General features: G+C 37.9%; 1 protein-coding gene across 4 annotated transcripts in view; it reads left to right on the plus strand.

Annotated features, from left to right (window-relative positions):
• LOC144630361 (regulator of G-protein signaling 7-like) overlaps nucleotides 1-21389 on the plus strand; it is a 74659-nt gene that overhangs the window by 47093 nt on the left and 6177 nt on the right. The window contains exons 2-14 of one of the 4 annotated variants that reach the window (XM_078488722.1): nucleotides 3811-4247; nucleotides 7840-7936; nucleotides 8569-8619; nucleotides 10436-10542; nucleotides 11369-11420; nucleotides 13741-13805; nucleotides 14937-15013; nucleotides 16089-16170; nucleotides 17680-17760; nucleotides 18003-18074; nucleotides 18544-18605; nucleotides 19408-19521; nucleotides 20183-20308. In XM_078488722.1, the coding sequence (XP_078344848.1) occupies nucleotides 4143-4247; nucleotides 7840-7936; nucleotides 8569-8619; nucleotides 10436-10542; nucleotides 11369-11420; nucleotides 13741-13805; nucleotides 14937-15013; nucleotides 16089-16170; nucleotides 17680-17760; nucleotides 18003-18074; nucleotides 18544-18605; nucleotides 19408-19521; nucleotides 20183-20308 (1091 nt within the window). In that variant the 5' untranslated portion in view covers nucleotides 3811-4142. Of the gene's footprint in view, nucleotides 1-2456; nucleotides 2651-3770; nucleotides 4248-7839; nucleotides 7937-8568; nucleotides 8620-10435; nucleotides 10543-11368; nucleotides 11421-13740; nucleotides 13806-14936; nucleotides 15014-16088; nucleotides 16171-17679; nucleotides 17764-18002; nucleotides 18075-18543; nucleotides 18606-19407; nucleotides 19522-20182; nucleotides 20309-21389 lie in introns of those variants that run through there. The other 3 variants (XM_078488724.1, XM_078488723.1, XM_078488721.1) reach the window with 3 other exon arrangements.

The following is a 21389-nucleotide window of genomic DNA, read 5'->3' on the forward strand; positions in this document are numbered from 1 at the left end:
GATGCTGTGATATATGATCAAGCTACAATACCCATGAACAAAGTGTTGAATAAAACGACAACCGTTTTGGCCCATATTTTATTTTTTTTTGTTCAGCCTCGGTAGAATGGGGTTGAGTTTTAGAATACTTGCTATGGTGGTTTTATCTTTTAAGCAATGTTTTCTGTGGTGCTGTTCGTTACTCATATTTTCTCAAATTGAACTTTTAGAAAATATACTGAGACACTTTTAGGACGTCACAAACATTTTGTCACAAACCCAGTTTAATCTTGGGAACTTCTAATGAAATACACCTTTCATGAACAGCATAATAAACAGCACCACATGAAAGTACGGCTCAATATATAGTTTTTCATTTAAATGGTCACGGACACACTAGGATTTCATCCAGAGACCTAAAAGTTAGAACAACCTTGTACTGCGTAATAAACAGTACCACATGAAAGTACTGCTCAGTAGCTTTCGTTTGAATGGTCACACATTAAGGTTAGGTCCACAGACTTGAATTTTAGAACCACCCTGTACAGCATAGTAAACAGTACCTCATGTGAAAGTACTGGTCAGTAGCTTTCATTGAAATGGTCACACACTAGGGTTTCATCCACAGACTTAGAAGTTAGAACCACCTTGTACAGCATAGTAAACAGTACCACATGAAAGTACTGCTAGTAGCTTTCAGTGGAATGGTCACACACCAAGGTTAGGTCCACAGACTTTATTTTAGGACCACCCTGTACAGCATAGTGAACAGTACCTCAGAAAGAACGCTAATAGCTTTCATTTGAATGGTCACACACTAGGGTTTTATCCACAGGCTTGAAAGTTAGAACCACCTCGTACAGCATAATAAACAGTACCTCATTAAAAGACGCTATCTTTTAGAATGCAGGCATTGTTCCACAATCATACGTTCCAAAGAAATTAAACCATTTTTATTTTGAAATCGTATCGCCTGTCGTAGTACAGCTTTCAACAAATCATTCTTTCCCGCTTTGGTTTTGGGTTAGTAGCTTGAAATGTTGAAATATATTGTTAGTTTAAAAAGAAAAGAAATAAACTATTGAAATCAAACTTATGTCAATTAATTGTGCGTGTAATATTCCATGGTAATTACCTGAAACTCTTTTAGAGTACTCAGCTTAAAGGGGCTCTGTCAGTCAACGAGATGTTCAACCAAGGCTGAGGCTCGTTTTTGGATAAATTTGTAAAGGTTTTTTTCCCTCTGGTTTGCCCTTCCGTCCACACGAAAAACGGCGTTTTCTTAGCATTTGAAAACGGAACGTTTTGAAAACGCCCTCCTGGTGCAGTGTTAGAAAAGACTGAGGGTCAATATTATCCCAATACGCTTCTGAGCAAGCTTGGATAATAAGACAGCACACGACTTTATATTTATAACATTCTCGTCCCCATAGCCCTTTTCGTTTCTCTTAGCCGGTAGGGCCTTGGCACGAGAAACGAAGGGTTCTGCGGACACACGATTTCCAGCCCTAGATTCTATGAGAGAGTCGTTGCGCTTTTGACTTCCGTTCAAGAATTCTTTGTTTTAAACAGCCAATAAAAGAAATCGAATTAATTTAAAATTCTCCCCCCCCCCCCCCCCCCTTGTTTCTCGCGCCAAGGCTTTGCGGGCTAAGAGGCTGATTGTAGCTGATTCAAGTACTTAAAAATAGAGCGGTTTTCACTTGAGTGTCGAAAGTAAATTGCGTTTGCATTGGTTTTGCATTACTACGCTTAGTGATTGGCTTAAAAATCTCGCGCCATTTTCTCAACCAATCAAAAATAAAAAAAAAAAAAATTGTGCCCCCCCCCCCCTTTTTTTCCCCCCTTTTCTTCCCTTTTTTTTTTTTTTTTTTTTTTTTTTTTTTTTTTTTTTTTTTTTTTTTTTTTTTTTTTTGCCTATTTTTTTTTTTTTTTTTTTTTTTTCACTCCAAAATAAAAACCTATGGGCAGGAAATAAGACATTCTGAATGGCTGAGTTTACTTATTTGTTCTCCCAGCTGCCTTAGCCTTTGCCACGCTTTTAACTTTAATTATGAGTTATGCTCCCTTCCCTCTCTTCTTCCCGCCCCTGAAGCGAAGAAGAGAAACCCTGGAAACGAGTTTATGCAATGCAATCGACCAACATCGGTTCCAGGGTCTCTCTTCTTCGCCTTGATCGAGATTGCGACCTTTATTTGGCCCGACCAAAAACTCAGTCAGTTTCTTATATGGTCAGATTAACGGCGTTTTACTCAAATTTACAAAAGACAAAAGAGCAAAAAGTAACCTAACTGGAGTGTCGGTAGCGTGCGAATACAGCCACCTCTAATAGCTCCTGGCAGGTTTGGTCTTCAAAGGTGTCGGGCACTGACGGTGATTTTACGACAGACCGGCTAAGAGCCAATAAGAGAACATAACTATAATTAAACGTGACTTGTGCGTAAAAGAAAGTAAGTAATTACCGCTTTCGAGCTTCGAAGCTGAGCGAGAAAAGGAACAAATATCGTAGCAACTAGCGGTCAAAATTCAAAATTGCAAAACTATGGTTAAGTGTGCGTTTTAGGCAGGATTTATCAGTGTGATGGAACGAAGAGTGTCTAAAGCCAGCAAACCATGGCATGTAAAAAGACGTTCAAACGGTGCTTTCACGTACATACCACACTTAAGAAAGGTAGGAAATGTCTTCGAACAACGAAAATCGACACTGTATCCGTTGAAATGTGAAAGTTGCCAAAATTTGTTCGAATGAAAGGATAGATTGTGTAAATTCTAGCTTCATTGCCGGATATGTTTCGATATATGCAGCGGAGTGAAACATTCAAGAGTGTTAAAACTCCAATTCCAACTTATAAAGGGCTAATGCATAACCCCGTTTATGTAAAAATTTCACAGGTAGGGTAAACCTTCTGACTGGAATGATTGTCCCTAAAAAATTCGAAGAAAAACGAAATTTTGAACCAAATACGACTTCCTTTCCTACAAACCAAAAGTTTATCCTTCTCAAAAAAAAATTTCAGTTTCCAAATTCATAAGCATTTGAAGTTTCATATAAATGAGATTTAAAGACATTAGGCAAGCTTAATTAGAAAAGATAAAACTTTGAATAGCCTTGCAATCAATTTGCTTTGTTTCAACTTTAAAACATTTAATACACGATTTTTTCGCGACATCATTTTCGTTCGATTCAGTGATGTCACGTGAGTAAAAACTGGCTTATTTAGTAAAACAAAGGTTAAACAAATTAATCAAAATTTGCGAAAATTAAATGCCACCATGAAACAAAGCAATCTTCCAAAATCGCGAAATTGATATGTCGTGGAAATTTTGTGTTATAACTATTATAAGGATCTTTTATCAGCAACTTTTTTCCATACAAATCTCTCCGGCGAGAATTTCAAATTTTTAAAACGTTCAAACTTTCTTTAAAGAGACCTCGCACTTGAATTTGTTTATATTGTTCTTTCGATTTCTGCAGGCGTGACCCATAATTTTAACTGTGCCTGAGCAAAGATCAGCGTAGCAAAATGGAAGGTCTAATAAGCGATTAAATTTCGTGAAATGAAGTGCCCTACTCTGATACATTTTTTCTTCTCTATTTTTCTTTTATTCTTCTGTAAATAGCTTTGAAAACAAGGAAATTTTTTCTGCAAATAAATAATTAATTCGTCTCATCAAATTCGATTCCCCGCCCCTAGGTCCCTGATCCCTGGTCAATTGCCCTGGGGTGACCCCTGGGGGAATTAATGACTGGCGCGCGAGGTTGTGCAATTTTCCCAGGTGTCTGCTTGGGTTCATTAGTAAACAAATCCTCCATGTTAGGCCATCTCCTAGCTCGCAAGTACCTCGATCAGTCGTTCGAAATATTGTTCGTTTCCGCGGCGTCACGTTTCGAATGAAAACCGGCCAACGGACGAATATTCTTCAGTATTGCGAAAGCGAACTGTTCAATTCACTGCGTTGTTTGTTTTGACTAAAGGGCTCTTTGCATATGGATGTGACCATTGGTCAAAAGTGACCCGCATCGAAGCGAGGGAATTCTTGTCAATATAAAACCGCGATTTCTTCAGACATTCGTATTTACTTTTGCTGCGGAGACTTTACAACTTAGCCAAGATATGGACCTGGTCATTTTCAACGTTGTCTTGGAAGAACTCCTGGAATGAATGCGGGACTCGATTTGCTTGGCGAATATGGAGGACCGGCCGCTTTCGGATCGAGACGGCGTAATCGGCGAAGACCAACCACACCATGCCGCCGTGTGCAAGAAGGTGGGGAATATTTTTTTTCTATGGCAATCGAGGCAGGGATGCGGGAATTTAACTTAATGCTTTAAATAATTTATTTGTCTGATAGCTCGGTTCAGGGAAACTTCTACAATTAGCATGTTGAAGCGTAAACCTTTCGTTTTCCAATACCCGACTTTACCTCAAAGACGCTCTGCATTGAAGCACTAAGCTTCTATCCTAAGAAGGCATGTTAACTGGCATTTCATAGTTGTTCAAGTGCTTTTGCCTTGAAAGCTCCTTGTGTATAAAACTTTAGCAAAGAAGCCTTTACATCTGAAGAAAGACGGCAGATTTTGGCGGCTGCGAATTTTGAATGCAACCTTTTATGAATATTTCTGTTTCTAAGACCATGCATAATGAAATTTCGTACCGTCCTTTCAAAGAAAATATCTCTATTTTGCTGTTCTATGCCGTGTGCTCACAACGCCTTTTCTTATCTTACATGGTCGGTCTGTTTGAAATTTTTTTATATTATTTTTAGAACATTAGGAAAGTCCTGCTTGAAAGGCCGTATTGAGCAATAAACGCGACTGTTTGACATGACAGCTTTTTCACTTTTCCATCTATCGTTGCAGCAATTGCTTCAATTTTATTCCACTAGGAGTGTTTTTATAAAATAATGGAGAACGTCATTATGATTTTAATCCTTTTTAATTTCCTTCGGGATTTTTTAAAATATCTTTTGCGTTGCGATACACATTTTGAAGTACGGAGGCTGTTCAAAGGTATAAATACTTTGCATATTCGTTCCTTGTTTTGGTTTCGCTGGCTTACAGCTGTGTGTGTTAGGTTAAATCATTATGGAAAATCAAGAACAGTAGGATTCATCTTACAGCAATTCAAACAAGCTTTTGTACAGAAGAAATAAAAAGGAAACCGACCAGTTCCTTTTTTTCGTTTTTAACACATTTCATATTAAGGACATATTCGCTATTTGACATTCCAATAAACCTATATTGCAATGGGTTACACTATATCTTGAGAGCAAATTTGAAGAATCACTATTTCACAATTTTACTGACGCAATTTAAGTACGCGTTTACATATCAGATCAGACTCTACCACAGACAAAATTCAGGGATTTACTGTATTTGAGTGTAACTTTTTACAAATCCTGCAATCTTTTGTTCTTTGTTGTGATTGTTTATGAGTTAATTTTATTTCATCAAGTTAACTTTTCACTGCCGTGATATTATGTAATTGATTGGAAATCCTTTGTTGTAAATGTTCTGGCTAACTGAAAAGACGCGGCTCCCCTGGCTGGGAATGTTACAGTGATAAGGCAAATTGTATTGGTCATCTGTTCATAAAGGTGACTATTAAGGTCATTCTGATCATTTGCAATATCATTGTAATACTGCGGTAATAGTATAACGATAGTTGATAGTAGTTGCAATGGTATTTAACAATTATTCCACAAGCCACGTTGGATAGCCAATAGAGCATGAAGCGCCGAGTTGCCTATAATGATCTCATATCCAACAAGCACAAGTGGAATTATTATAATTGTTTTATCAAAAAACGCCCAAAGAGTTGCAATATTTGAGCTCCCCAGCTGTTTTCGTTGATGCGTATCGGCTACCGTATTTGTGGTCAATGGTATATGAGCTCATGTACCATTACCTGTTAACCAATCAAAACTCAGGAATTGCAATATACCATTGCTAGTTTGAAAACTGAATATTCACCCTCCCATCCCCCCCAGGCAGGTACTCAGGATTTTAAGTGACAGGGATGATCGAACGATTTTTTTGGGTTTGAAATTTTCGATTCTTGGATTTTTGAGGGTAGAAAATTTGGCAAGTATTTTTTTGATTTTAGTAGGGATGTTTGGGCATTAAAAACAATCTAAAGATTCCTGGTAGTGCCTTGTCTTAGTAGCTCTGCAAATAAAGTAGAAACAAATGTGTTTTGCTGTCAATTTTTGAGGGGTCAATTTTTGATTAAGGATCATTAATTTGGGCTAAATTGGAAGCCCTAGGGATATTTTGGGGTCCTGATTTTTCCCCCCATCCAATCATCGCTGTCACTTAAAATCCTGAGTAACCCCCCTGGGATCCATTCACGGAGGAAAAACAGGATGGTGGGTATGGCTACCTACTATAACACGATAAAATAGCTGTGAAAAATATGTTTTCTTTTTTTTAAAGAAAAACTGCAAGAAAAGAAAGGAAAATCTGTGGTGTTTTCTTTGAACCAATTTAACACCTTTCCAAAATCACAACAATTTAGTGTCAAAAACAGATATTACAAAACTGCATCACAAAGTTGCAACATTTCCTTGTTGTAAAGATTTCCTGTATATGCGATATGGCAAGCTGTTTTCAAATGTGTGCTCTTAGAATATTATTGCAGAGTAAGATAAAAAGATAAGATAAAATTTTATTGTACACTCCTAAAGGCTCTTATGTACCTGAAGGATCTTATGTAAGAAATGTTGGGTGCAGCTCTTAAAAGCTTTCATGATAGTAAAGTTTTACATGTTGGCCTAAGACAAAAGTATGTCATCTGTGGCACCCGGGCTCTCCTAGAGCACAGCACTGCTGTTATTTTATGTTGAAATATATACTAAACAGGTGATGTGGGTTAGTTTCTACTTGTGATGTCAGCTGTTCAGTCTAAAGTATTTTTAAAAGCAGTTTATTTTACCTCCTAAATTGATACGAAAACATTTTCTGTGTTTTTATCTAGCTTTAGAAAACACCCTGTAAGATTTTGCATTTTCAAGCAAAAAGAATTTAAATTTTTGATCATCACATTCAAGTAATGAGTGATTTTTCCTTATTCACTTCTTGGTGTTTCCTAAAAGAAATAGGAAACATTTTCTCTGGGTCTGGCGAGTTGTAGAAACACTACACTTGTGAGAGTTTAGGGAGAACTTGAAACACTTGAACTTGGACCCCGAACTTGAAACTTGAAAACACTTTCCTGTGTCTTGTTTTCCCACAGCGTTTTCACTTATGTTTTTAAAACTCAATAGATTCGCAGAAAATGTTGTCTATTCCTTTGTAAGTAGAAATACAAGAGGAAGTTTAAAAGAATGAGAAATGCAGTCGAGCACATTAAATGCTTCTATAGCTCAGTAAGAACACAGGGACATACGCTGTACAATTTGGGGGAGCAGGGGTGGTGCTGTGATGAGAGCACTCGCCTCCCACCAATGTGGCCCAGGTTTGATTCTGGCCCGATGCCATATGTGAGTTGAGTTTGTTGTTGATTATCGTCCTTGCTCTGAGGGTTTTTCTCTGGGTTCTCTGGTTTTCCTCCCTCCACAAAAAACAACACTCTCAGTATTCTACAGTCAACTACTCTCTCTAAAATGGACACCGTGAGGATTGGCTCTAACTGTCTGTTTTAGAGAGTTTTTTGCAGTAAAAAGACTGAAAAATGGCTGGGACTGGACAAACACCAGGTGTTCGTCTTAAAGAGGTGTCTATCTTATAGAGCTGTACATTCAGAGAGAGTTGACTGTACATGTAATTCAATCTTCGATGCATGTAGACATATCCGAATGCAGACTTTACTTTGCCTATACTGATAACAACATAATGAAATTCCGTTTTTTCTTGCTTAGATGGAGAAACTTATTCATCAGATGCAAGATGAAAAAAATGGGGTGCCTATCAGAACAGTAAAGAGCTTCATGTCCAAGATTCCAAGTGTCTTTACAGGTGAGGGATAATGATAAATTTTAATCTTTAATGAGTAATGCCTCCACTACAAATGTTTTACAAAAGGTGGATAAAGTCTGTATACGAGCCTAGTGGCCCATCAGGCCGTAGCTTATCCCGGTTTCTGTTACATGAAGCAACTAGAAGTAGTTCTACTCCCCACCCCCCCCCCCCTGGAAGGGATGCTAGTTACCACCAGCATTTAATTTGCCAGTACCCACAAATACACCTGGGTGAAGAGAGGCACTATGAGAGTTAAGTGTCTTAAGCCTCCCACAGGTTTACAGAAGAGTCCTAAAAAATACAAATAATCTAAGGAAAATCATCACAAGGTCACTCCTAAGCATTGAATTCACCAGTTCCCATTTATACACCTAGGTGGAGAGAGGTACTGTGAGAGTAAAGTGTCTTTCCCAAGAACACAACACAATGACCCCAGCCAGGGATCGAACCCAGACTGCTTGATCTGGCGTCCAGTGCACTAACCATTAGGCCACCACTCCCCCCCCCTTTGTAAATGGGCACTACAAAATGAGGGATAAGGAATACGGTTAATGGATACTCGCAAAAATTAAACCCCTTTCTTTAAATGGATCTCTCTGATAGTTTGTTGTTTAATTATTTTTTCATAGGCAGTGAGCTTGTTGACTGGGTAATGAGCAATCTTTCTATTGAAGACAGAGGTATGAGACACACTTCATGACTTTTACAACTAAGTTGGTTGACTATTATCATTATGGGGTTGTTCAGCAAAAAGAAAAAATAATTGTTGTGATGCCCTTACAGGACAAATTCTGACAAGCCACACAGCCCAAAAAACAGTGACAGCTGAGTACAAAAATACAGAATTGCAACAAAAAATGTTCTGTTTACAATTTTCTTTCAATTTTCAACAACGAGCATAAAGTATGAAATGGGAAATTGTATTATAATTTATAATTCAGAGAAGAGTCATTCAGGGAATCACCCACCAACCCCCCCATTTCCCAGCCCATTTTTTTTTTTTCAAATCCCACTTCCCAGTGTTCAAATCCCCCCTTGTCAGCAAGGCCTTTGTTGTGCTTGGAGCAAATTGTGGCAGGAACACATCAGTTGATTCTACCTCAGCCCACAACTTCCTAGGTGCAGACACATTAAGTGGAATCCTGATTTCTTCAACACTTGATTTCTTGCAGTATCTGACATTTGCAGACTGCAGACTACCTTATTATAGGAAATTAACACGTCATAAAATTAACACGAATTTCAAACATTCGCGTTAATTTAAGTCGCGTTAATTTTTGTTAACGTTAATTTCCGCACCATTAATTAAGTGGAGCATTAATTTCCATGACGTTAATTTCCATTATTTTGGCCCCAATTTCTCGTTACAGTCCAGACGTTCTTGACTCCAAGGAAAAAGCGTAATTTTATTTGCCATTATCATTGATACTGCGAAGAACGCTCAAAGTGGGAAAAGTACCATGAACATTGTTTTTGTTTAAGATTATACGCCTACAAGTGTTGAACTAAACTTGTTCTTGTTGTGTATGTCGCGTTAATTTCCTTCATTTTGAAATGTTGCCCCCTTTTTCGCGTTAATTTCCATTATTGGGAAGTAGTTTTTCCTTCAATTCGCGCTAATTTAAGTCGCGTTAATTTCAAATACCTTATTATAATAATTAACACAAGCGTTAATTTCCTATAATAGGTAATTAACAATTCTTTCATGCTTTAGCATGCACTATTGAGTTATGGTGCACATGGGAAGTTTGGGGAGCGCGAAAGAAGTGTAAGAGTTGCTTGAGATGATAGCCAAGAGCAACTCTAGCTTCCAAGTGCACCATAACTCGATAGTGCACAGCTAAAAGTGTGAACCAATATTGTCTTATAACATTGTTGGTGGAAATATACATCAAAACCCATGCAAAAAAAAGGAATTTTCTGGCGAAGCAATTTGCTCATGCTACCAGAATGCACTTTTGGATTATGGTGCATGCTTATGTATACTGAATTTAATTGCGCTCATCTGCGGGCCATGTTCATGTCACAGCCATTTCTTAAACCAATTTTCGTTTCCCTTGGAGGTTTGAGTAACTGGGAGGGGTATCGAATGGTCTTTGTGAGCATTTGCGAGCATGCGAGCAGCATGTTTTTCTTTGTGAGCGCAAGCATTGACAAAAGATAGTCTTGCGAGCAACGAGCACTTTTCAAAATGCTACCTCCAATAAAAACCAAGCATGTGAGCACTTGAAAAAATATGCGAGCACGAGCAAACAAGCACCCACTAAAATATTGCGAGCATTCCGAGCAGAAGTGTAATTTTGCGAGCACTGCAAAATTTCGATAGACCATTAATGACCCCTACTGGGATTCCACTGCATAATTTGCAATTCAGTTGTTGTGCATTGTATGCAATATTGTACAGGATGTATATTGGGCCTTAATTTCCTTGCATGCATTGATTTCTGAAAATTAGTACATGCTCTCAGGTAATAACAATGGATATTTTCTCTTCAGGTGCGGCAGTTCACTTGGCTTCTCTACTTGCAGCTTATGGTTATATCTTTTCCATTACTGATCATCATCTGATGGTCAAAGATGATGCTTCATATTACAGATTTCAGGTGTGTAACACTTAACATACAGTATTTGGGGAAACACTTAGTATACCTTACAGTACTGGTCAAATGTAAGTTTGCAGCTGGCTTGACTCAAAATTTGACCCTCAAAGTTTTCCAGAATTGAAACTGAGTCTTACAAATGTGCAAGGCATGCAAGGCAAGGCAGGGAGGTATTCGAGGCAGAAGGTAGCTGATATATCGGATTCCCACACGGAAATCATGTAAAGCAGTTGTAATTAGTTTTAGTTTTTTTTACTTTAGCTTAATGTAACTGATAGTTTTCTGTGTCTAAATAAAGTTTTACATTACACAATACATTACTCTAAATAAATAGGCTAACTGCAAGATACCTAAGCTAACAGAAGGCTAACCGAAGTGCTGCTTAGGCTAACCCAAGTGTTATTAAGGCTAACCGAAATGGCTCGCCCACCTCACTGCTTTTCACTCTAGACAACCCTTCAAACCAGTTGAAGTATCAAGTTTTCAGATACTCAAAGGATTTTTCCAGAATCTTAATAGGGATGTTCATAGAGGAAAATGATTTACAGCTGTACATGTAGTTCACTCAGCTTGAACTCAAGACTCAAAGCTGTCAACTTGAGACTTGATACCCAAAGTTTTCAAGTTTCAAGGGTCAAGGATTAAGTTTACTCATTCAAGTTTCAACCGACAAGTGACTGTCATCTTGCATTTGACTGGTACTACAAGACCCTATGTTGATAGCACTTATAAATTTTTTTAATTCTCCTTCCTGGTCTCCATACATCTGTTATAGTACTAGTTGGGAGAATTTAACATAACAAGACATTTTTTTTTTCAATTTTTGCAGACACCATTCTTTTGGTTATCAAACAATTGGGAACCTGAGAATGTCGATTATGGTAGGTTGACTGTTATAACGTATCAGTACTGCTTCAATTTTCGTGTTTCTAGTTCATAATAATATAGCCGAACCTCCCCTTAGGGAAACCTTTATAATACAGACACCTCCTTTTAATGGACAGTCAGGGCTCGACACTAACACTCTCCTGATTTCCACTGGAAAGTAAATTTTCTTCTTGGAAAGTAAAAAAACGAAAATGAACCAAAATACTTACCCGATCTGGAAAGTAAATTTTAGGCTTTACTGGAAAGCAAATTTTATGCTTAAAAGGCTTAAATGGAAAAAAGTGTGTAAAAATTATGATAATGATAAAAAATAGCCAAATGACAATGACAACTCGCCTTAAAAAGACAAATTTTACGCTATTCTCGCATTCTCCGCCATATTGGATCACGAGAACTCCCGAGGAGGTCTGGGTACTATAAACACACGTGGTATGGTGCAATATTGAAGTACGCCATTTTGGATTCCTCTTCTGTCGCGAAGGTATGTAACAAAATCTTTCCAGGGAAATGAGTCTGTTTTAGTTTGGTTTTTCTCGACGTAGTGGTGATGTTGGAGAAAAAGAAGGCGAAAAAGAAAAAGTTGACGAAGGACAAACGGGCGAAAGCACTTCAGATGTACGCGTTCCATACAGATTTCCCAATGTCCTTATGTTGGTTGAAATTACACTGATTCTACCGCTGTCAACAGCATTTTGTGAGCGAGGTTTTTCAGTAATGGGGAAAATAAAGTCAGACTGGAAATCATGCTTGTCAGTTGAAGTATTAGACTGTCTCATGAGGATTCGTATTGAAGGGACTAGTGTTGCTGAGTTTAACCCTCAACCTGGAGTGCAGTTTTGGTGGGATAGTGGAACGAGGATGAGACGTCCAACTTTTAACGACTAAAACAATGCCGAGGCACATAGTAAGATTTTTTTAATATTAATTAAACATGGTTAGCAACTTTTGAACTGTCATCCATTTTGGAAAGTAAAATTTTGAGATGGAAAGTAAAATTTGAAGTCTACTTTCCAACATGGAAAGTCGCGTAAAAAGTTAGTGTCGAGCCCTGACAGTTCACTTGGTCTGAAAGAAACCAAAATCTACACTTGTAATACGGGCACATCCATAAAATGGAAGCTCTCTCCTTTCCCTTTGGTGTCAGTGTATTACAGGGACCGCGGAGAGGGAGGGGCTACGGGGGCTTTAGCCCCCCCAAATTTTTACAGTAACATGAAAAAAAATATATAATGAATTAAAAAACAAACGAAAACTTACTGAAAATATTTTGTTTCTGGACGCCATATTATTGATTTAGTTTAGTTTAGATTTAGTAAAGGAGGAAAGTAACAGCAGTTACTATTGCCAAAATAGACTCGCCTTCAACTTAGATACATAAAAAATAAGTAAAGACGAACAATTGTCTAAAAGGTTTTCAGTTATAGTCGAAAAATGTTTGGCTACTACAGGATCATGCCCTTTATTAAAATCTGGCTTTTTAAAGGCGAGTGGACTTCTCACGAAAAAGGCCTGTTTCATCATGGGTCAGTTTCGTAATTCATTTTGTAACAATGAAAGTGAAATTGTCTTTTCTGTTTTCATTCATTCTGGTAACATCTCAGTTGCCGGTACACCAACATGGTGAGAAAGGGTCGTGTCTTGATGTAAGGTTTAAAGGGTCATTGAGTAGTTATATCGAACGTTTTGTGGAGCAACGTCTCTTTATCGCAACGTTTTGTCGTTTTAATCAATAATTTTACCAAAAAAATTTAAGCGCTGAACGTTTTAATTTTTAATTTCAAATACATTTTCCTGTATCTAAGAGAAATTTAAATTTTCCCAGGAGAGCAAGCTCCCCCCCCCCCCAGTTGGCTCACGCTTCTGCGTTCGAGTTAAAGCCCCCCCACTCAAATTATTCCTGCGCGGTCCCTGTATTAAAGAGGTTTCACTGTAAAGTACAAGTTTTGTTTGGATGTAACCCTGTGTAAATTATTGCCTCTTTATGTTTTGATTCTGACGCTATTTTACTGTTAAATCCTACATCAAAGTCCCTTCCAAGGAGACACTCACTCCCGGCCACAATTTTTCCCCTCTTTAATTGATGTCAATCCAGCATAATTCATTCCACTGTCAGGTTCGCACTGTACTTAACAATTAATTTTGCCAGTCCCATATTTTTACATGAGATGGCTGTAGTCACAGAGGCACTGTAAGAGTCAAGTGCCTTGTCCGAGAACTCAACAAAACTTGCAAGATTTAAAATCTTATCCCTGATGCCCTGCCCTTCCATGTTGCAATTCAGGAATTCTAATTTAATTTGTCTTCTTTTTTCAGCTGTTTATTTGTGTAAAAGAACAATGCAAAATAAGTCCAGATTAGAGTTAGATGACTATGAAGCAGTGAGTTCTCTTGAAGTTAAATTTTTTTATGTAAATATTAAGTTGATGTACAAAATGAGAGTAAGTACAAAAGTTAGTACATTAAGTACAAAATGAGAGTTAGCCTAACTGTTTTTATAGAAACAGTGCTGGAAATAATTTTTCTTACTTAAAAGGACATGTGTCCTTCCAAACTTTTATTTTGAACGGACATATTAGAAAATTGGTCGGACATTAATTCGCATTTCAAATCAAACACGTTAAATTTTCCACGAAACAGTCACGTAAGTTCTCGGACATCGTGTCCGAACATATTACAAAATTGGCCAGACATTTTGGCATATTTGATCGGACAATGTCCGATGATGGACAGTAATTTCCAGCTCTGTAGAAACCTTTCTTGCACATGTCTATCACGTAAATTATTTTTGTCTCACCCTGCTACTATTTACAGTTAGATTATTCACTCATGATTTCAATGCAGTGGCAGTTGCTTCAGCTTGCAGCCTAATCACCTTCACATCATGAAATCTCCAGTCTATAAAATTACAGTAGGCGATTTGCATGGTGGCATCATTTGAGTACAACTACCAGAATCCTTCACTATCATTCTAAATAGAGCCATTGTTTTTTAAGCCCCACTATGAATTCAAAATTTAAATAATAAAGAAAAAGCAAAATGCAGTCAAATGACGACATCGTGCAAATGTGCTAGAGATTCAAAAAATTAATTTAATAACAATGGTGCAGCCAATGAAATTCATAGATATGCAATTTCATCTGATAAAATCGTCAAGTCTATGGGAGAATGCTGCAATGCGAGTCGGGACACATTGCGAGCCACGTGAGCCATGCGAGCCAGAAATCCCAAATCCCAATAAAAGGCTTACCACAAGCTACCTAACCAGAGTGTTATCTATTTATTTATATTTATTTTATTTATTAATTTATTTAAATACAGGAGCATCTGGTTTAGCTAAAATTAGGCTAACCAATGTGTTATTTAGGATAACCATAATGGCTCACATAGCACCCTGGCTTGCAGATTGTCTGGACCACTGCAAAGCAATAAAGACAAAGCACATTTTTCATGTTTGTATCTTGCCTGCTTTTTACTCTGTGGTGACGATGGTTTGATGTTTGTCTTTGTAGGAAAATCTAGCCAAACTACAAAGAACATTGTCACGGAAATGGGAATTTATATTTATGCAAGCTGAAGCACAAGCAAAGTGAGTGATGACAGCTTCAGAATTAACAAAATAGAAAACATTTACAGGTTTCTATACAGTTAAAGAGTAATACAGTGTTCGTGTTTGTTGTGAAAACACAAGCCATGTGGTAGTGTTTCCACAGCTGTGCAACTTTTCCTGCACAAGTGGTTTTATTACGAAGTCTCTTAGAGTCATAGAAACACTGTACAATGCAACTCTTGGTATCACTTTAGTGTCACTAAAAATAACTTGGTATCACTAATTGCTTCAAATAAATGCCAGGTCCACCAGGCCAACTTTGAAATAATTGTCAGGGGGGTTTGACTGAAAAAAATACAGTACACTGTATATTCAATTTCTGGCTGTTTTTGAGACACAATGTTTGATTTGGTATTTCAAATTATTTGAAATACCAAAGAAAATGGCAAATATTCTCAGAGTGCAAAGAAACTTCTGTCTGAGAGCCTAGGCCAAGTAGATTTTTCTGTTGGGCCGCTAGATTTTGTTCATCACTTGTCCGATGGGCAAGTAATGTTTTTGGACTTTTCAGTTGGCAGGTGAAAGCCATTGAGGAAGGCCTTTGAGCTAGCATACAATTGCTTCAATTTGCCCAAAGGGCAACCTGGAAAATCCCTTTTCTTTTCACCTGGGAATCATAGTAGAATTTTGATTTGCATTGTTTATCTCAACTAGTGGAACCTGGCCCTGTCACATTGTTAAACTGTTTAGAATACTTGTCGTTCCTTTTGTTTGATTTTCACTCCCTTGGACCAAGTTAACTTTATTAATCACGCAACTAGGGTATGGTTCAAAACCAGATAATCTCAGCATGGTCTCACAGTTTTAAGATTGCTGGTTGAAAATTGAACACCAATGTGAAATTGTCTGTATAACATTGTTTGTTAATCAAATTCTCCCATCTGGGTCTATAGTACATGTATGGAGACCAGTAAGAATTTGTATGGTGACATGAGGGCTCAATTAAGAGGGTCAATACATATTCATTGTCAAATTCTCCCAACTAGTACTATAACAAATGTATAGAGACCAGTAAGAAGAATTTGTATGTTGACTTCAGTGTCAAATCTCACAGGGTTGATAAGAAGAGAGACAAAATGGAAAGACAAATACTCGACAGTCAAGAGAGAGCATTTTGGAATGTTCACAGACCGCCAGTAAGAAATCATTAGTTTGGATCGATATTTTACAACTGTTCAATATACATACCATACACCAATGTCACTCAATAGACCTATACACCTCATATAGACCTATACAGCAGGCACTGCAGCATCATGAACTTAGCTAGCGCTACGCGCAGATCAAGTCATTGTGTGTTAGACACAGATGCCACTTAAAGGGACCGTGTCACGAATTTTAGCCAAACTTAGGCATAGGAAATGACCACCAAATTCGTTTAAATATATAAAATAACCTCTTAAAACAGTGAAGGAATATTTAAATAACACACCAAATGCAAAAGAAGGTACGGATGGCCAAAAGTGACGAAGATTGAAACGGATTGCGATATGGGTTTTTGAAAAATGGTCCGGCGGAACAGTTTTCAAAGTTAATCTTGTTTGCTTGTAACTTTAAATTATAACGCCGGGAAACACATTTGGCTGCAATGAAGCTATGGTTTTGTCATTTAGAATCACAGAATTAATTTCTTTGCAAACATTTAGTTTCATAGCGGATGTTTGGCAAAATTTAATAACATAAAATTAACTTAGCCGTGACACAGTTCCTTTAAGGGGTGGGGCAAGGGGTGATAACCCATGAGAAAGTAAGGGCCTGTTTACATGATTCCGGAATGACTTTCATTCCGGAACGAGTTCATTCCATCCCCATACATTTGTCTGTATCTGTTTACATGATACCGAGACGAAAGTCAAGTCATTCCGGAATGAGTTCATTCCGGTTTTCATTCCGGAATGAAAGTTTCGTTCTGGAATGACATTTCATTCTGGTATCATGTAAACACAGAACCAATTTCGTTCCGAGATGAAACCGCAACTCGCGAAACCGCATACGGACTCCACAGTTTGAATTCAGAGCGAAAAACGTAAAAGCATTTACTGTTTAGCCCAAAGAAGCAGCTCTATGGTCAAATTACTCGTTAAAATTGCAGATACGGCCATTAATGGGCACAAAAACATGTTTGCGCGAAACATGCGCCACCTTGTTTTGATCTCGCGCGAAAACCACGCACGTGAAAATGCCTTTGGTTGAACCGGTCGACTCTGTCATGTAAATGCAGAACGAACTTCATTCCGGAACGAGTTTCGTTCCGGAATGAAAGTCATTCCGGAATCATGTAAACAGGCCCTAAGATAAGAAAGCTACTGGATGCCATATTGGATTGGACAGAGAAGAACTTTTTTAAAGAGAGAGAAAGAGTGTGACCCTGAATATTTGCCTTTTTAGTGGGGTAGTGAAGTGGGACAATCTTAAATTGTGTAGTTAAATTTTCTGACCCAAAAAAAGACTCAGGTCATGAGAAATTTACTTTTGCTGATCAAGGGGTGATCATTGTCATGAAGGTTCAAATTGTGAATAATGCAACATGGTTGTCTAGGATTATTTCAGTTTACAAGTATTGTTGAACTACAAGGCAGCCATTTAAATGTACACTTAAACTGACTTGTTTTCATGCTGTCTAAACATTGTTGTGTTTTCTTTAGCCAGGTTGTGTGTCTGTAACAGAAATAGATATCAAAAAGGCCTGCAAAGCAGTGGAGACATCACCTAGTACAAGGAGGAAGGTAAGCTATGCAAAAAAGGTTGTGTTCATGTGTCTCACTCCTTTATGCATAATTTATTGTGTTAGAGTTAGGATAATAAATATTATATTTTAGTAGTTTTCATAATCTGATTGGTGAGATGGCTTTAGATTGGCTAAGTCAATAGACCATTAAGAAGTTGGCACATGCTTTGATTTGCCTGTGATTGGTTTTTGCAAAGCAGTGATAATCTTACAGGTATGAATACTACCTCCCTTTTACAGATTAACTTTTTGCAAGATGATTCTCCATTATCATTGTCATCCATGTCTGCATTGGATGGTGTAAAACAAGAGGTAAATGTTTTTAGGAATTGCTAATGCCTCAAATGTCCCTCCTAATACTAAGCACAAGCAAGCTACTCTTACATTATCCTAGCAATAACTTGACTTAGAAATTTGACACAGTTTTATCAGGAAATGTGACTTAAATGAATAAAGAGGCACTGGCCGTGGTGACCCTTGTGAGACTTAATTGCATACCCTGGAGTTCAGTGCACTAGGCAATAGTAGTGTAGTGCATTTGGTAAAATTGTATTTAAGCATGTTTTTTTAGGTTTCGCACTTCTTGGCACCCCAAGAATAGACAACAGAGGGAGTTGTTTTGCCAGACATGTCAGTCATCTTCGGTTGAGGATGAAAAAAATAATAACTTTTTGACACGTGTGTGTTACTAGAACTGTAAGAGATGTGTGCTAGCTAAAAAGAAGAATTCTTGCGTTTAAATGTACAGTTAGTGTTCATGTACAGTTTGTGTTCATTCTAGGTGAAAGAATTAAGAGAGCAACTTCACAGAAGACGAATGAAGACTTCACAGGCTTCTGAAAAGTGTGTGACAAATTTTCATCAATATTTTAGCTTGCTCCTTAATTGACAAGTTGCAGACATCCTTATGATACAATGGGAATAATGTTCTGAGTACCCATCAACAATCAAAAATTAAAGCCTTTGCAGAGCCAAGTGGTTCAACAGACCAACTCCATTGCAGATTGACCCAGACTACTTCCCAGTGGCATACTGTCATGCTCCCTTGAAAAACTCACTGATTAAAGTACCAGGCGTGTGTAATTATGTTGTAGTTCAGTTTTACCCTCGGTACAATTTGGTATCTTCCATTGTTTTATATTCATTATTATATATTACTATACACCAGAAAAATAAGGGGAATACCAAATTGTTACAAGGGTAAAGTTAAACCACAACATATACTCCTGGGTGGAGGGAGGCACTGTGACACTTAAGACCAGGTAAGCATGACCCAGTCAATAAGATCACTACCAGGGAAAGAGATGGTATTCTGTCGCAGTTTACCGACCAACACTTTTTCAGGCTACCCAGATAGTGTTTCACTATGCATTTATACACCTGGGTGAAGAGCAGCACTGCAAAAGTAAAGTGTCTTCGCTCAAGAACACAACACAACAATCCCAGGCAGGGCTTGTACCAAAACCTGTAGAAATGGAGTCCAGTAGACTAACCATAAGTGAGCTAGGCATACTTAACAGTGCTGTTATTCTTTGATTGGAGAGTAAGAAGAATGGAACTCTGTTATGCACCTTACTGAATTCAAGGTTGATACATGTACATTTTTTGCTAATGTAAATTTAATTTCCTGCTTTTCTCTCTGCAGTGTTATTCAAAGGTGTGACCAGTATGCGGAATATGATGCATTCATCTGGGCCCCTGATCCTTCAAATCCTTGGATTACAGATGATGTGACACTATGGGAACAAGATAAGAGTTTGTAAGTTATTGTAATATCATCGAGAAATAGTGCTACTACATATAACATAGAAATTTAGGATCTTTTCCCAGGGATATTGAGGAATTTTATCTTGTCCCTAGTGAAGCTTTCAAATTATTTGAAAATTCCTCTTGTAGATTTTTATGAAACTTCGCAGAGCTGAAGGCAAACGCCCAAGGTATACGTTGCGCGAAGGATCTCGGGAGAAAATGCGTTTACGGGCTAAAATTCGGTTCTGAGCTAAAACTTGTGTGACGTCACAGTCACGTGATATTCATTCCGATCTCCAAAAAATTTATATCATATTGAAGTTCAGTCTATGTGTAATCCATGTGATACAATGGATGTGTCATTGACCGTTAGCTTTTCAGGTATGAGGGGTTTGAAGTTGGCAGGTATCGCTAGAAAAATACTGGGTCGAGCCACCTTAACCAAGGATTTCTAAAATTTTACAAAAAAAGCTAATGAAAAGTCGTAATAAAACAGTTTTTGACTGAAGTAAACGCATGTTTCCAGGTTTGTGGGCACTTGCGTTAATTTGCAATATTCACCTTGACTGAAATTAAATTGCACCCACGTTGATGAAAGTTTTGACCTTAAAAATACTTGTTCCTCACTTCAGTTTTATCTGGTGATAATGAATTTCCTGTTTTTGTTGCAGACATTACGTACCTCCAAGGCGTGTTAAACAATGGGGATTTTCTTTATCCGAGCTTCTTGCTGATCCTTTAGGAAGAAGACACTTCACACGGTTTTTAGAGAAAGAAATTAGCGCTGAAAATCTAGGGTAAGAACTGCACTTGTATCCTGAACAATAATATCTGCTGAAATGCTTGCATACCGTAAAATGCCGGTTATAAGCACGTCCACTTATAAGCCCCACGTTTATAGGCCCATCTGTCTGATAACGAAAAGAGTATTTCTGTTTTAGCCTCTCTGGATATAGGCCCTCCCTATACTTCCTCACACAGCACTGCACTTCAAATAGAAATAGGCAAAACGTTAAATTAGAGTGGCTTTCTCACAATATATTCTTCATCAGAGTCTTAGAGGGACTGTGTCACGGCCGAGTGAAGGTTTTTTGTTATTCAGCTTTGCCTTCCAAATACTCGCTATGAATCCTAATGTTTGCAAAGGAATTACTTCTATTAATCTAAATGACAAAACCATAGCTTCATTAAAACCAAATTTGCCTCCCGGGCGTTAAAATTTGAAGTTACAAGCAAACGAGATTAAACTGGAAGCTGTTCAACCCAACAATATTTCAAAAAGTCATATCGCAATCCGTTTCAATCTTCATTACTTTTGGCCATCCGTACGTTCTTTTGTATTTAGTGTGTTTTTGAAATGTTCCTTTACTGTTTTAAGAGGAATTTGATGGTCATTACCCATGCCTAAATTTAGCTAAAATCCGTGACACAGTCCGTTTAAAGTCACTTCCTTTCAGCTCATGTCCAAACGAGCCCTCCCGATACAAGGTCCCCTGTTAACCCTTAACATGCTAAGCGCGGATTATTCCGGGATTTGGAGGAATGGCCATTCTGCCACTTATGACGTCACCAATTTACACGTCAGCAGATTTTTGTGATTTGCATCTTATAGAGCTAGGATAGATCTTTCCACAGGACTGCATTCCGACAGAGCTAATCGAAAAAAACACGATCAGTTTTTGGTGTAAAATTGGTGCTAAAACAGGCCAAAATACCCGTACTTGATCATGATCTCCTTTCCAGGGTTTTCCATTGATTCAGATCAAAACTTTTCAGGCCAGTAGAAGAAGTGCACAGAGTAAAAGATAGAGAGAATAAGAAAGCAGAGAAAAACGAAAAGGAAAGGAGCAAGGAAAAAAATCGGAAAGGTTCAGCAAA

This window comes from Oculina patagonica, chromosome 11 (genome assembly GCF_052425735.1).
Source record: "Oculina patagonica isolate OP01 chromosome 11, crgOcupat, whole genome shotgun sequence".
Taxonomy (NCBI): domain Eukaryota; kingdom Metazoa; phylum Cnidaria; class Anthozoa; order Scleractinia; family Oculinidae; genus Oculina; species Oculina patagonica.